General features: G+C 42.5%; 1 protein-coding gene across 17 annotated transcripts in view; it reads left to right on the forward strand.

Moving 5' to 3' along the window:
* NEDD4L (NEDD4 like E3 ubiquitin protein ligase) overlaps positions 1-14,881 on the forward strand; it is a 381,870-nt gene that overhangs the window by 316,039 nt on the left and 50,950 nt on the right. For 13 of the 17 annotated variants that reach the window (XM_027768276.1, XM_027768265.1, XM_006139917.3 and 10 more), the window contains 4 exons: positions 1,484-1,543; positions 6,986-7,117; positions 7,612-7,731; positions 8,813-9,010. The exons of 1 other annotated variant lie outside the window; for it this stretch is intronic. In XM_027768276.1, the coding sequence (XP_027624077.1) occupies positions 1,484-1,543; positions 6,986-7,117; positions 7,612-7,731; positions 8,813-9,010 (510 nt within the window). The remainder of the gene's footprint in view (positions 1-1,483; positions 1,544-6,985; positions 7,118-7,611; positions 7,732-8,812; positions 9,011-14,881) is intronic. 3 more of the 17 variants (XM_006139919.3, XM_027768179.1, XM_014584801.2) reach the window with 1 other exon arrangement.

Here is a 14,881-nt window from a genome sequence, read left to right on the forward strand (position 1 = left end):
TCCTCTCCACCTGCTAGCCCTGTTCTTGCTCTTAAAAATAGCCCTACTGAGCAAAGGATTAACTATAATTTGTCCTCAGTCTTCCATAGTTTCAATCAGCAAATTTAGATATGTAGGGGTTTAATACCATCATATGTACATACATATGTGTGTGTGCATGAACATAAATATTTGTAAGTGTTCGAACTGGAAGACAAGACCAGACTGCCTGGGAAATGTTTGATGTACTCATTAACATTAAGAAATTTCACATAAATGTGTTTCTTATTTCAGCAGTGAAGATACTATGTTTTAATGTATTCAGTTTCATGTTTGACCTTAGCTAATTGTTTTATTGCCATAAACATTTAGTCATTTTTATGACCAAAACTTTATTACATACATATTTGAAGGAAAAATGTGTTTAATGTTTTTGAAATCACAGTGTCTTCCCTATTGTGATTTTTTTTTTGATAGGTTTTTGCTATATGGTGCGTGTGCTCGCCAGAAAGGCAGAGAGAGAGAGACAGAGAGACAGAAAGCCAGAAATCACTCCCCAGGGGGAATGGCCACGCTGCAATCCCTTCTCCTCCATTCTCCTCTCGGGGTCTTGGGCACACATGCACACGTGCCCAGCATGAGTTTAAGTCACTGGGTCTGGGACTCGAACCACAGTCGACTACGTGGGAGTCCAGCAACATAGCCATTACGCCAACTGCTGGTCTCCTCTATTGTGAACTATTTAATTTTTGTTTTGTTTTTGGCTTCAAAAGGTATTTTTGCCTGGGTTTTTTTTTTTTTTAATTTTTAAAGAATGAATTAATGAGTAGAAGAGTCAAATAAGCAAGTAGAATAACAGGTTCAATTATGGCTTAACACGAATGGTTTATAGTAAGAAGTTTGAAAAGAACATCATTTCTGGGATAGCTTCTGGCCCCCTGAAACAGAACAATCAAATGCGGTGTACTTGTGGGATCCTTCTCCGCCTAATGATGGTTTTTATTGATGATTTAATGGCACTTTCTCTCCTTTTCAAAATCAGTGTCAAATTGTGTTTACCCAAGAGCTCCCTTTTCTGGAAACTGATGATTCCTCCTACATTTTGTGGTGCTGTAAACTCACTGATCACCAGTGGCCTCTGCCCTGAGTTTTGAGTCTGGCAGATGTAAGAATCCACTAATTATGGATTAATTAGCAGGACAAAACTAGCTCAGCTTTGTATTTTTCTCACAAGATGGTATGTCACTTTTTTGAGTCGTCATTGTTTACCCAGATGGAGGGTGCAGCCTGAGCCCCCCGGGGTCAGGGTTGTCCTGCTTGCTTTCTGCTGCTGGTCATCAGTGACGGACTGCTGTGCTGGGCTTCGTGTGGATGGGGAGCATGTCTTGGATTCTGATCTCATCCACCTGCCTCGCGTGGTGCTACCATAGCCATGATTTCCAATCACTACGCAGTGGGCCATTCCCCCAAGTGCATTTCACTGATGTACTTTATCATTTAACAGCCCAGCGCCCCAACTAGGAGAGCGCGTTCATCAACTGTCACGGGTGGTGAGGAGCCAACGGTAATGATACCCTTTATCAGACATTCATGCGAAAGTGTGCAGGGTGGTTTGAATATATTGTACCATGGTGAATATACTCTTTCTGTTTTTTTAAAATAAGATCCACTTTTTTTGCACTACCAAGCTACATAGGTTTCTTATTTTGATCCTCTCGATTTGGGATTGTTCAAAGGTCCTAGGTAATGGAATGATTTTTAGTCACAGATAATTTTATTAGGAGTAGTTTTAGCAATGTGTGTTTAGTGTAACCATTTAGAATATATTTTCGCCTTTTGGCATTTGTACTCCTAATAGACCTTTGTGTTTTTTTTTTTTTTTTTTTTTTTTTGCTATAGGGTGTGTACGCTCACCAGACAGACAGAGAGACAGAAAGCGAGAAATCACCCCCCAGGGGGTATGGCCATGCCATAGTCCCTTCTCCTCCGTTCTCCTCTTGGGATCTTGGGCACGCACGCACATATGCCCAGCGTGAGTTTCAAGCCACCGGGTCTGGGACACAAACTGCGGTCGACTACGTGGGAGTCCAGCGACATAGCCATTACGCTAACTGCTAGTCCCAGACCTTTGCTTTTTATTAGAATACTTGGCTAAAATAAAATAGTCACAGAACAGGCAAGAATGGCATGAGACTGCATGAGATTGTACTGGATGTGCATAAGGCCTTCTCACCTTCGTGTCCCCCACTTACTATTTTATTTATTTTTTTATTTTATTTTATTTTAATTTTTTTGCCATTGGGCGCATACACTCACCAAAGAGAGAAAGAGAGAGGGAAAGTGAGAAGATCACTCCCCAAGGTGATGGTCACACCGCAGTCCCTTCGCCTTCATTCTCTTCTGGGGATTTTGGACACGCACACACACACAGTGTGATTTTCAATCTACTGAGTGTAGAACTCGAACCCTGGTTGGCCATGTGAGAATACAGCACTTTAACCACCATGCCACCAGCTAGCTCCCCACCCCCCATCATTTTTAACAGTTAGACATTCTGTGTGTCCAGCATGAACAAGCCCCTTTCACTGCGACCAGGGGCTCCATTCCCAGGAACAAACAAGTGTTCATGTAATTCCAGGACTGGGCACATAACTAAGATATCTAAATGGTCTTCAAAAATTGCTATCTCCTAAGCCAAATGTCTGTTCTGGTTTTTTTTTTTTTTTTTCCTTATTTTGAGTATAGTGTAGTATTCGTGGGTGACTTCGATTTGACTTGTATTTTAATTGCCTACTCTACTTGCTTGCTAAAGCCAGGCTTGCTTCTAGTTTATGCTGTGAGCCACCATAGCTGTCCAAGGATGTTTCTGTATTGTCTCACCTTGTTGTACCTCCTGAACCCACTTACTACTTCTGAAGAACCTATACCCACAGTTGCTGATTTTCTGGAGTATGTCAGTGATTTAAAGGAGCAGTTCCGTTATATTGTTAGAACTCAGTGCTCAGCATTGTAGAGAGGAAGATCAAACTGGCGGCCAGTGCCCACCAGCCCAGTTCGAGGTATGAGCTACAGTGATTTGCATGGCAGTTTCAAGTGGGGTAAGCCAGGCTCAACCTCTAGAACTTCCAGGAATCCTAAGTGAACTCTCATATTTCCTGTTGTGCACTAGTCGTTCCCCTGGGAGTAATGAAGCCATGAGGGGACACGATCAGTTCATGAAATTTTATTATTTTGTTATGCTGACGAGCATCTTCTTACATGTCATCTATTTTTGCCTTTTATTGGCCTTCCGACCTGTGCTTACTGTAAGAGTGTTGTGATAGCTGATGTGTAAATGACAGGATCAACTGAGTTACTGCAATACCAGCTCTGTGGTAAAAGTCACCTGGCAGGACAGAGTGATCCATGGGGTTCTGGAGACTGCCTGTGTCTTGCCCTCTTGCCTGTCCTCTCTCCTCCCCATCAATGAATTAAAATATGGGTTTGATTTGGTTGTGGCTATTTAGACTCGGCAGCAGTATTTCCCAAGTGCCCCACCTACTCTCATGCTTTACTTTCTGGACACCTAGGTAGGTTTGAAAGGGTCTGTCCGTCCGTCTCCTGCCCTGACATGAATGTTTCTCTTCCACATCCCTGGTCCTGAATGCCCTTGACTTCTCTCTCCGATTCCATGTCCGAACGCAGTTCTTTCCTCTTGGACACCCTCCTCCATGCCACTCCACATAGCCTTACATGGAAACGAATTGCCACCCATCAGAGTCGCCCTGGGACGTCCCAGCTCACTTCTCTCTGGGCGTTCACAGACATCAGTGTGTAGACTTACACGCATTGTGCTGTTTCATTTTACTTAGAAAAGTGGGATGACATATCCATACTTCCCAACAGCTTGAATTTTTTTTTTTAACTTATGGTCACTTTTCGGGGACATGTTGATATTCACACAGCATTCAGGGATACGAACACACCACAATTTATGTCATTTCCCACATCGAAGGGTATCCCTGCTCCCCCTTTTTGACTCTACCACACTGTGTGGCAGTAGCCATCCTGCCATGTCTGTCTTTCCGTGGAAGTGCTTTCATTCCTCTAGTACAGTGAGCAGGACCTGATTCTTACCTGGGAAACCACAACCCTTTTTAGTTTTACAGCTTATAAATATGTGCTGGTGTCACTTTCCAGCATGCCACCGAGGGCCCCCAGTGAGCTACAGAGGGATCGCATAGCCCTTCTGATCTTTGGAAAGGTTCTGAAAGTACACCCAGGGACCAGTAGGGCAGGCTTTGAACAAGTCTTGGAGAATCTGTGATGGTTGACGTCAGTGGTTATTTTTAAAAGCATTGTCATACTTCTACAGTTTAATAATCAAGTTTGTTTTAATGACAGAAACAGAACCTCTGTGAAGCTCTAGCTGATGGCTGTTCAGTATCATGAAACTAGATTTAGTCTACAGATGCAAAACTGTAAAATGTTCAATTAAACCAATGAGTAGTTTTTAACCTGCCTCTTGAGGTAGCACGAAACATGCATATGTGCATGGAACAGTAGATAGCCTGGCCACCTCACTGGTGTTCTGGGGGAGCCGAGACCTGCCGCCTGGAGAAAATGTCTGGAGCCGTGGGTGGAACCATGAGCACAGGCTGGGCTCCATGGCCATTTGGGGAGAACGCTGGGAAGAATCACTTTTAAAACATCATCTCTCATACATATAATTAAATTATAGGCTGCCAGTTGAAGTCCCAATAAAGAAAATGAACATTTTGATCAGATTCAGTGTTCTCTGCTACACTTCGAATTTTCCATAAACCAATTAGTCCCGTTCACTGTGGATCTATGAAATAGTGTGTTTTCTGGAATTCATACAGCTTTAGAATTCAGTTTTGAGATTATCTCTGACATATCCAAGTTATTTTAGTGTATCATTCACCTCGTAAATATCCTTTCCAGGGGTGCTGTAGCTGTAAAAATAGCATCACATTTTCCAGGACTGCGTTTTTCTGAGGGCAGAGCTATTGGGTCGTCGAAAATCTCATGACACATTTTTGCATAGTAAAACAAAAATGCATCCTGATTTCTGACAACCCATAATTGCCTCTCTCTAAAAAGTAACTCAGTAGAGAGAGGGAAAACAAAGGAATGTCTTTTAGTATTCCACTTAACCAAAGAATTTTGGTCATTATAAACAAAAGGAAGTCAAAACTTGTTAGCATGTACTTTGCCAAAAGTACCAGTTGACCACTAACCTAGGTTACAACCTGGGTTGCTACCTTAGTCCAAGAGAGTAGATTTTTTAGTGTTGGGATAAAAATAGCCTAGAACTAGCTTTTAAATGCTGATACCACAGAGAGGTGGTTGCATAAAATTTATCTGGCTTTCATATGCAGGAAACGATTGAGTCTGTGTGTTGATGTTTATTTTGCTCTTGTGAATCTCCAAGATGCTGTATAGTCAGAGTATCAGAATTATCTTTCTGGAGCCATTAGGACGTTATCTGGAAAAAGGTCCAGGAAAAGACTGCTGTAGTTTCAGCAGAAAGAACTTACAGATAATCTTGCCTGGCCTGGTAAACATTATTTAGATATAACCACTGTAATCAGCTGCTTCATGATTAATTATTAAGTTTATTTTTCTCTGCAGTGTGCTCTTAAACTCATGAAGAACATATGGAGCCTCTTTAGATACAAGTCCCCAAATTACCTGGCCTCTTCCTTGTTCATGCTTTTTCTCATTCCAACTCCAGGGGTCCCCTAAGAGGCTCTGTGACGGACTTTCTTCACCTAGGTACATTGTTGGATAAAAAAAAAAACAGGATATGTGCTAGAGTTAATCGGATTAAAAGGAAATTTATAACCTCAGCCGTAATATCTAGAAAACTGTTTCTGCTCAAGTATCAAAAGATCCTAACTACAAAAAGGAGTAACCAAAAAAAGCAGCAGCTTCTTTTTGTAACCTCACAGAAGAGGTGGTTTAATGCTTTTGGCCTCTTGTTTCTTTGACATTCTCCTTGGCAGCCATGGTTGGTTTCTTAACTTCTGAGTCCCTCCCTGCCTAGGGCATTCTTTCTTGGGTCTGGATCTTACCTACAGCATCCATGCTTCCAGGACTTCTGGGACAGAACGGTCTCCAGCATCCATCCCCTCTCTCCATAGACCATGGACACATCTGTACTATTTAGTATTTCTCCATCCAGACTGCACTTCTTAGACTGCTTCTTACAAGCACTAGTGTCTCAGAAATCCTTTTGTAATCATGTGGACAGTCCAAATATAGTCACTCTACACTGGACGAGTCTCTGAACCCACTAACTGCCTGGGCATTGTTTGCAGCTTAAAGACACATACTCTGTATCAGTGGGCTGCAGTAAATCCAGCCTCAGGTGTTAGGCACCTTTGGGATTTTTACCTGAGGTTGCCAGGTGACATCCTGAGCTGGGGCACACAGATCCTTGGGCTCATGTGTCACTGTGTGAGTGTGAATGTCCCTCCGAAGGGCCTCCGTGTTGGGTTTTTACATATTTTCCCTGAAAGGTATAATGTATCGGTCCTAAACTGATGGAAGAATGGAGGACTAAGCTGGCAGAACACCCTCGTGGCACTATATTAAGGAAGAAAGAGTTGGAGCCTCTCCCATAGACACTTCCATTGGCTTGTGTGAAATACCTTGAAACTCTGTGTGGTGTGGCGTAAAAACGTAATAACTGGAGCAGATCAGAGTATCTTTCTCTTGCTGACAATCTCCTTAGCAATGACACTGCGTTTAAGACAATAGGGTCTGAGAACTGAATTCTGTCAGGATTCAAACCCCACAGCTGTGCAGGGTTTATCTCGAATTTGAAGCCATTGAAAGTCTGTTGCTGGTTTTCAGACACTCTTTGAAATGTTTTCTGTACCAATAGAATGAAGTAACTTTGTCTAGAAAAAGAAATAATTTCTGGGTATACATTTCTTGATTAAAGTGATCAGAAAGCAAATACAAGTTATTAAATAATAACGATCTCTTGCACAAACAGCCATCAGTGGCCTATGTACATACCACGCCGGGCCTACCTTCAGGCTGGGAAGAAAGAAAAGATGCTAAGGGACGCACTTACTATGTCAATCATAACAATCGAACCACAACTTGGACTCGACCTATCATGCAGGTATGAAGACCGCCATGCAACCTAAGCTCGCAGGCCGTAGAAGCCAAACGTCCACGACCCACCTCCTGTTCCCAGTGTTTGTGTATTGTTCTGGAGGACGCACCTTTAGAAAAGCATTCTCACAAAGAAAATGCATTACTTTAAGTATAATACTTGCCTAAGGAAGAATTCGGTCCTCAAATCTGTCTATCCCCGGATACCATTTTTGCAAATGTGTTTTCAAAGTAAGAGCCTATTGCCGTGTCTAGCTTCTCCCCTCCCCACCCCTTTTTTCTGAGGCTAGTTTTTATGCCAGGCTCGTGATTGATTTTTATTTCCCTTGAATGTGCTTCCCCGTCCTTTCCCCCATTATTATGTTTAATTATTTCCTCCATGCTTTAAATAGGCCAGATCTCTTATTACTGCTGTTTGTGTTGTTGTTTGGGTTCACACTCCTAATCACACACACAGGGAGCTCCTCCGATGAAGCTAACTTGTTTTTGCCTCCAAAATAGCTTGCAGAAGATGGTGCCTCCGGATCAGCCACAAACAGTAACAACCATCTAATCGAGCCTCAGATCCGCCGGCCTCGTAGCCTCAGTTCGCCAACAGTAACTTTATCTGCCCCACTGGAGGTGAGAAGGCTACCTCATCTACGGGGTCACTTCTGTCCTGTGACTTCTCCTCATTCTCTCTTCTCTTCTAACCTTGACTTCGGTTGCAGCCCCCCTCCGCTCTGAGCAGTCGTTGTGTTGGTGGTGAAGGGTGTTCTGTGCGACCCTCCTCCATGCTTTTCTGTCTCGCCCGGTTAACATTCCTGGACTCTCACCTGATTCTCATTCTCATTGGCTGAGGCCGTGGTGACTTGTGCTGGACGCGGCACTCTCTTTGCGGCACTTTCGCCATTCTTCTTGTGTTTTGCTCTTTATTGCCTGTTTCCTCATTAGAACTGCAAATACCAGTGCTTATATTGAGTTCGAAAACACAGCTGTTGCTTCGATCATTTTTTCTTTTGACTGTAGGGGCTCTCATTGTATGGGCATACATGTTTCTGGTGCCTATTTGCATCTCGAAATCATTGCTGGGCATCCGCTTGTGCGCTCTGTCCTGTTGGTGTTGTTTTAGTGCCATCCCTTACATCACAAATGTCAGAGTGAGAGATGCCAAAGAGCCAATGTTTGAAGTCCTAAACGTGACTGTGTCTTAGAGACAGCTGTGAGCATCTCCGTGCCCTGGGACAAGACACTGATAAGTGGGAACGGATGGTATCTCTTCCAAACTCCAGTATATGAGCGTCACGGCTAACAACTGTGCGATTCCAGAGGGTTGTCTGCATTGATGTAGGTTTTTCCTTTTGTGTGCTAAAATTTGCCAACCTATTCTTCATTAGACTGTGAGCTCATGAAGAGCAAGGGCACATTTTTCTCCGCTCTATAAAATCTCCACCTATAAGACAAACTATAGGACCATTTTTTGGTAGGCAGCTACCAAAGGATGGTGGTTTTAAGTACTCAATATTGTTGTGAGTTAAACAAACAGAAAGAAAAATATGTAAAGTTAGATTGATTTAAAAGCAAATGTATGGCAAAAATCGGGGTTTTTAGGAGCTTCCTCCTGTCCATTTCCAAAAAGGAGGATTCCACGATGCCCAGGTACATTTTGACACATCGGAATAGCACGTGATAAAGAGTTCTAATCCTCATTGTTATTCCTTAGGGTGCCAAGGATTCGCCCATACGCCGGGCTGTGAAAGATACCCTTTCCAATCCACAGTCCCCACAGCCATCACCTTACAACTCCCCCAAACCACAACATAAAGTCACACAGAGCTTCTTGCCACCTGGCTGGGAAATGAGGATAGCTCCAAATGGCCGGCCCTTCTTCATTGACCATAACACAAAGACTACGACCTGGGTAAGGCTGTTGCTTTCATTTGGCTCCGTTTTCATCGCGAGGTCTGGCGTGAATTCCTTTGTTTCCTTCCTCAGTGTTCATAACTCTTGTAGAAGAATGTCATTGTCTCAGCGTGCATCTAGACTCCTGTGCATATGGGCCGGGAAGTGTAAGGGGAGGCAGGGGATGCCACGGGGTCGTAGCCATCTCGGGTATTGGCTCCAGGTCTGACTGCTTTCTCACAGCACTCCTGGAGAGCCCTGGTTCTAACAGTCCCCAATATTAGGGACAGAGGGTACGCTCTATGTGCTAGGATTTTGATGTTTTTGCACCACATCACATGCTATAATTTGGATTAGGAATTATTTTTTTAAATAATTTTTCTTCATCTTTTCTTTTTCCATTGTTAGTGACATTATCTACCTTAATTTAACTTGTCGCTTTACTTTCTACTGTTCACTTCGGATTAGTATTTCACACCCCCGTGCTCTAGTTTCGTTTCTTTAACCATAGATTGGGAGATGTACTCCGTGACTTTGATTGTAAATCTAATGGCTAAGATGTTATCAAAATTGATATATTTTTTCTTTCTAGCCATGCTGTTCTTTCATTCACTCCTCAACCATACACAAGAAAGAATCCGTGTGTTGTTTTAACTTGGGCAAAATGAGATTAGTCAGAGGTGAATATGCATCTTTGGGTATTGCTCTGTCCATCCATTTCTTTAGCTGAATCCGCGGTGCTTTGTTGATCTAGTATATAGTTCTTTTAAAAGTCAGTTGGTATTTTTCTATCCTATAATCTCCAGACTTGTAATTAAGCTGAAGTTGGTTCTCACTGCTGGCTACTTGGGATGCTGCACACAGTTCATTTTCTCCCTGTCCAGTTGCCTGGTGAGAGTGGACTCAGGGTTTAACTCAGTCCTCCTGTTGTCTGTGCTGCTAGCTTAGAACTGGTGTTCGGTGAAAGCCAGATGGCATTTGGTGACTGTCAGTGACTCTCGCTCTTGGTCTGCGATCCACAATGAAACACATTTAAAGTTCCTGTTTCTCGTGATAGATGCCAACTCTGTCCAGTTGGTTAACAACAGTCGTGCATGGAGGCCTCCACCAGAGCGGCATGGGCTGCCATTTACTCCCCCCTAGGGTCATGGCAGTTCAGTCCCTTAAGGCGCTTTCTCTAAAATCCCGTGGATCGTGGTATACCAGTTCTTTAAGAGGGTGTTCTTGGCATTTGGGGCAGGCCATGGGTCATCATAAAAGTCATGACGTGCTTTTGCATAGAAAACGCATCGTGACTTTTCCAACAACCCACTACTATGGGAAATAAATCCTTGTCTCCTGCCACTGAATATTAGTAGATGCCATTACTCTTGCAGTGATAGTCCATCCACACACATTTCCATACACCCCAAAGACTGAACCGAAGTAAAAGCTCTTCCTACTTTGAAGTAAAGAAGTTGCCTGCCAAGAGAATTTATCATTAAGATCTAGTGACATTCATTTGGTAAACTGATCACTCTTTCTAATGTGTATAACATCAAGTAGGTTTGTTTGACTCACCTCGTAGTCTGAAGATAGTATTACCGGTTTAGGGGCAACATGAGAGTGAGACAGGCCGCTCTTGGGAAACACAGTAATCGAGATTGGTTTTGAAATCATTTTCTCTCGTTGACATAGAAGCCGTGGCTGTCCTGCTAGGGTTCCCCTTTACGATAGCACTGCTGTAATTTCAAATCCTCAGCCAGAAATTGGAGCTCCAGAAATAGGAGGTAAATATTATAAAAGTAGATGGATTAGTGTATGGAGCCACCGTGGCTTGCCAACGTAAGCTATGATTTTAGTAATTTGAACTAGCTTAGTAATCAAATCCTCTAACCTTTCACAGCCTTTCACGCCACAACTGCAGTGTAATTGCAACTGGGTAGATTTTATTTTAAATAGCACGGGCTTTATTTATTGCCTGCATCGCTGCTGAATGAAACCCACTTTAAATTTTCAGTCATCCCTTTTTTACCCAGATACTTGTTATTGACTCATTTACTAATTTAAAATTTTTATCTTTTAAAAAATAAGCATCTTGTTGCGGCTGCTGCTGCTGTTGCTGTTGTTGAAAATTCTTAAGATAACCACTGGAAATGCCACCATTCCTACCCTTCTTAACCAAACTCAGATGTGCTGACAGAGCTGCCTTATCACCTAGAGACAAAGGGTGTTCACCTGAGGGCACCCTGGACATTGCCTCTTCTGGGACAAAGGCTCCAAGGGGAAGAGAACTCTGAAGGCACTTGTTGGCTTCAAATCTCTTTAGAGTTAGTTTGGGGATTTGCTTTATTAGATTTTTTTCATTTCTTGTTAAGAGTTATTCCATTTGTTGTTGTTATTTCTTTTTCCAAGAGAGATTTTTGCTATATCTCAGCAGAGACAGACAGAGAGACAGAAAGCAGAAAATCACCCCCCACCCCAGGGTGGATGGCCATGCTCCAGTCCCTTCCCCCCATTCTCCTCTCAGGATCTTGGGCACGCACGCACACGCGCCCAGTGTGAATTTTAAGCCACCTGGTCCAGAACTCATACCACGGTCGACTTTGTGGGAGTCCAGGGATGTAACCATTACAGCATCTGCTGGTCCCTATTATTTTTTCATTTGACCAGAGAGACAAAGCAAGCCTCCAGGTTCAGTACTCAAGCCACAGTTGGCCAATGCCTTAACCACTCTACCACCTGCTGGCCCTGCTTTATTACAGTTTTGAAGGAGAGAGAACAAATGAGAGTACAGCATAGTTATTCTTGGGTTTGAGCAATAAAGAAAATAGCATTCCTTCTGCTCTGGCCCTGGGCCCTTTTAATTCTTGTATGAACCAGAGGCATGAAAAATTTCAGGCTAACCTTTTCCCTGTGTATACCTATAGAGTAAACGTCCATTTGAAATATATTTCTAAAACACAGCCTTATACCTACAAATCATGAAGGCAGTGTGCTGGCAACCCATTTAGAATAGTTTGACAACATCAGAAATAACATAAAAGCATGGCTTTGTCCCCACTGAGTCTGGCTTTTGGACTGCAGGCTGGAGGCCACCAGGTGGCTGAGAAAGCTGCAAGAGGCCTCACCTTGCCATTCCTTCTATTAAGGGAGCAACTTAAAGCATGTGCATGCTAGTATGTTTATGCCTTTCACAGGACAAAGCATTGGCTTATTTCTGTAGCAAGAAAGATTAGCTACAGGATTATCTCCTACCAAAGTTCAAATGAATAAAATTTATTGTAACCTAGACAGAATTGCTGGTCTCTTACAGGATGGGAAAAAAGAATACCCCTTATTTTTTAAAGTTACTGATCTTTGTATTCTGTTTAAAAACATTTCCAACTGGATCAAAAGAAGCAGTTAATTATTCATAAAAGAGTACACTTACCACACTGAGAAAAGAGGAACAACCATCGTATGTGTTGTACATACTTTGACACCTCACCTGATCGTAGCCAGAACGCTGCAAAGTGATGTGTTTTGCATATTTGACTCATTTACAGTTATATCTAATATTTTTTTAGAATTATTTTATTTAACTTTATCTATTATTATTATTATCATTATTATTTTTCAGTTTGATCAGAGAGAGAGAGAGGAAGTGAGAAAGCAAGCCACCAGGTCTGAGACTTGAACCGTGGTAGGCCATTGGGAGTCCAGCGCCTTTAACCACCATGCCACTTGCCGGCCCCTATATCTAAGATCTTATGAGCTGTTCAGTGTGTGATCATCCCTAAAGTTCTCCCCAACTACTGCAGGGCAGGCCGCTGTTAGATATGGAGATGCCCAATTCCTTGGGCTGCTGCCATTATTTGATTATTGTTTGGATAGTAAGAGAATGTGACCCCTTAGGGCCTCTGGCCCTCACCTTAGTGAGGTCTGGGTTTCCATGTGAGGCCATTTGGCAGACCTGGTACACTGAGTTTATTTCATACTTCATGTTCCAGCCCTCCCCCACCATGCTTTTCTTTCATTCATTTTAGCTGCTGTTCTGTTCCTTCCCTTTTTTTTAAAGAATTATTTAGTTTTATTTATTCATTCATTCATTTTAATTTGACCAGAGAGAGAGAAAAGGAAAGTGAGAAAGCAAGCCATCAGGTCCAGTGTTTGAACCATGGTCAGCCATGTGGGAGTATTCAGTGCCTTAACCACCACACCACCTGCTTGTCCCCATCTGTTCCTTCTTTTTTAAAATCACCAGCTTTTTACCAAAAGGGCTGATTGTCTTTCACAGTACACTGTGTGTGCTTCTAAAACATGGCTGGCCCTAAATAATATCGCATCCAGGAAGGGACCTCCCTCTTTTGTGTCCTATTGGCCCAGCTTTCCCTATATTGTCCTGGTCATGAGCTGGAGGTCCCCTGGTGGTTGTAGGGTAGCCTGGTTGAACAGTGTAGTTAGCCTTGAGTAGATGGCGTTCATGGAGTTTGGTACTTTAAGCTTTCCTTCTGCCCGCAGTTAGCCAATCACAAATGTTTACCGGATATCAACTTATTGCATTTTCTCAGTCCTAAGTCTGCTTAGCATATTTATTTACACTATATGCATTCCAGTGTATTACAGGATACTGGACTTGGTTTGTGCCTTACTTATCCCTTTAAGAAAGATTAGGTTCAAGGCCAATATTTATCACAAACTGCTAATGTGATTTATTTCTTCAAAGAAAAGTTTGCTAAAGCTTACAGAAAAACAAAAGCTGGTTTTAGGTGATTGCTTTTGATTCTTTTATTTATGAAAATCTGTCACTTTGTTATGATCCAGTGATACTACTGACCTGGGAAAATGCGAAATAGAAAACTGATTAGTAATTAAAAGCAGCAAAAGCTTTAATATAATTGAATGAAGCTAATATTAAATGCCTTAAAGGTTTCTCTGTTAATCTTTAGTTTATTTGATTGACAGCATATTAGCTTCAGTTTTGTCATTGGTTGTCTAAGCTTTTGAATCTAAAGATATAGCTTCTCCAGGTTGCACTGCATTTTAATTGGATCTGTGAAAGGCAGAGATAGCTGCTGGCCTCTGGGTCATGCATAACCTTAGGGCATGTTCTTATTTCTCTCTGAAACTCAATTTTCTTATCTACAGAAACAGAGATTGCGTGCCCAAGCTGCTGACAAGGGATGTTACAAGATCATACATTTGACTCTGTGTAAATCATAAAGACCTAAGAAGTCAGAGAACACACCTCCGGGGTTCTCTGTGGTATCTTATGTGGCATATCCCTTAAGAAAAAATTGTCATAAACATTTAAATATTGAGACATAAATGAGAACCTATTCTATAGAACTTGGTCAGGAATCTTGGTAAAGTTTCATAGTGGGGCATCTCTATTTATTTATTATATTGATCATGTAAGATAGTGAAGCAGATGGTCTTTCCAGAGTAGCTCAAAGACTTATCAGACCAGAGTCATATGCTCTGCTTACTTAGTTCAGGAAGGAGTAGAGGGAGCCCCGCAGACACAAGCATGTAGAGTGGCCATTCCCGTCGTTTTGGCCAGCAGCCCTAACCAGGAACTCCGGATCCACAGAGAGCTTGACAAATCATTGTCTCCACGCTTTTTCTGTGAGGTAGGCCATGTGGTCATTCACATCTCCCACTCTGGTTCCCATGAGGCCCTCCTACCCCATTACCTTCAAGGTTTTGGGAAAATGGTTGTCTCTTTAACTCATCTTGCTCTCCTTTCACCAAGCACAAGGAGACCCTCCTAAGCGATGGTCAGCCAGTCATCTGCACAAAACAGAAAGATGGAATCTCCCATGTTCCTTGCACAGGCATCCTGATTGCTTAGGGTGTTCAGCCCAAGAAGGGAAGGAGCCAGTAACTGCACACAGAAAATATCTCTAAACATCTACTGCCTTGCACA

This window comes from Tupaia chinensis, unplaced genomic scaffold (genome assembly GCF_000334495.1).
Source record: "Tupaia chinensis unplaced genomic scaffold, TupChi_1.0 Scaffold000012_1, whole genome shotgun sequence".
Classification (NCBI taxonomy): Eukaryota; Metazoa; Chordata; class Mammalia; order Scandentia; family Tupaiidae; genus Tupaia; species Tupaia belangeri.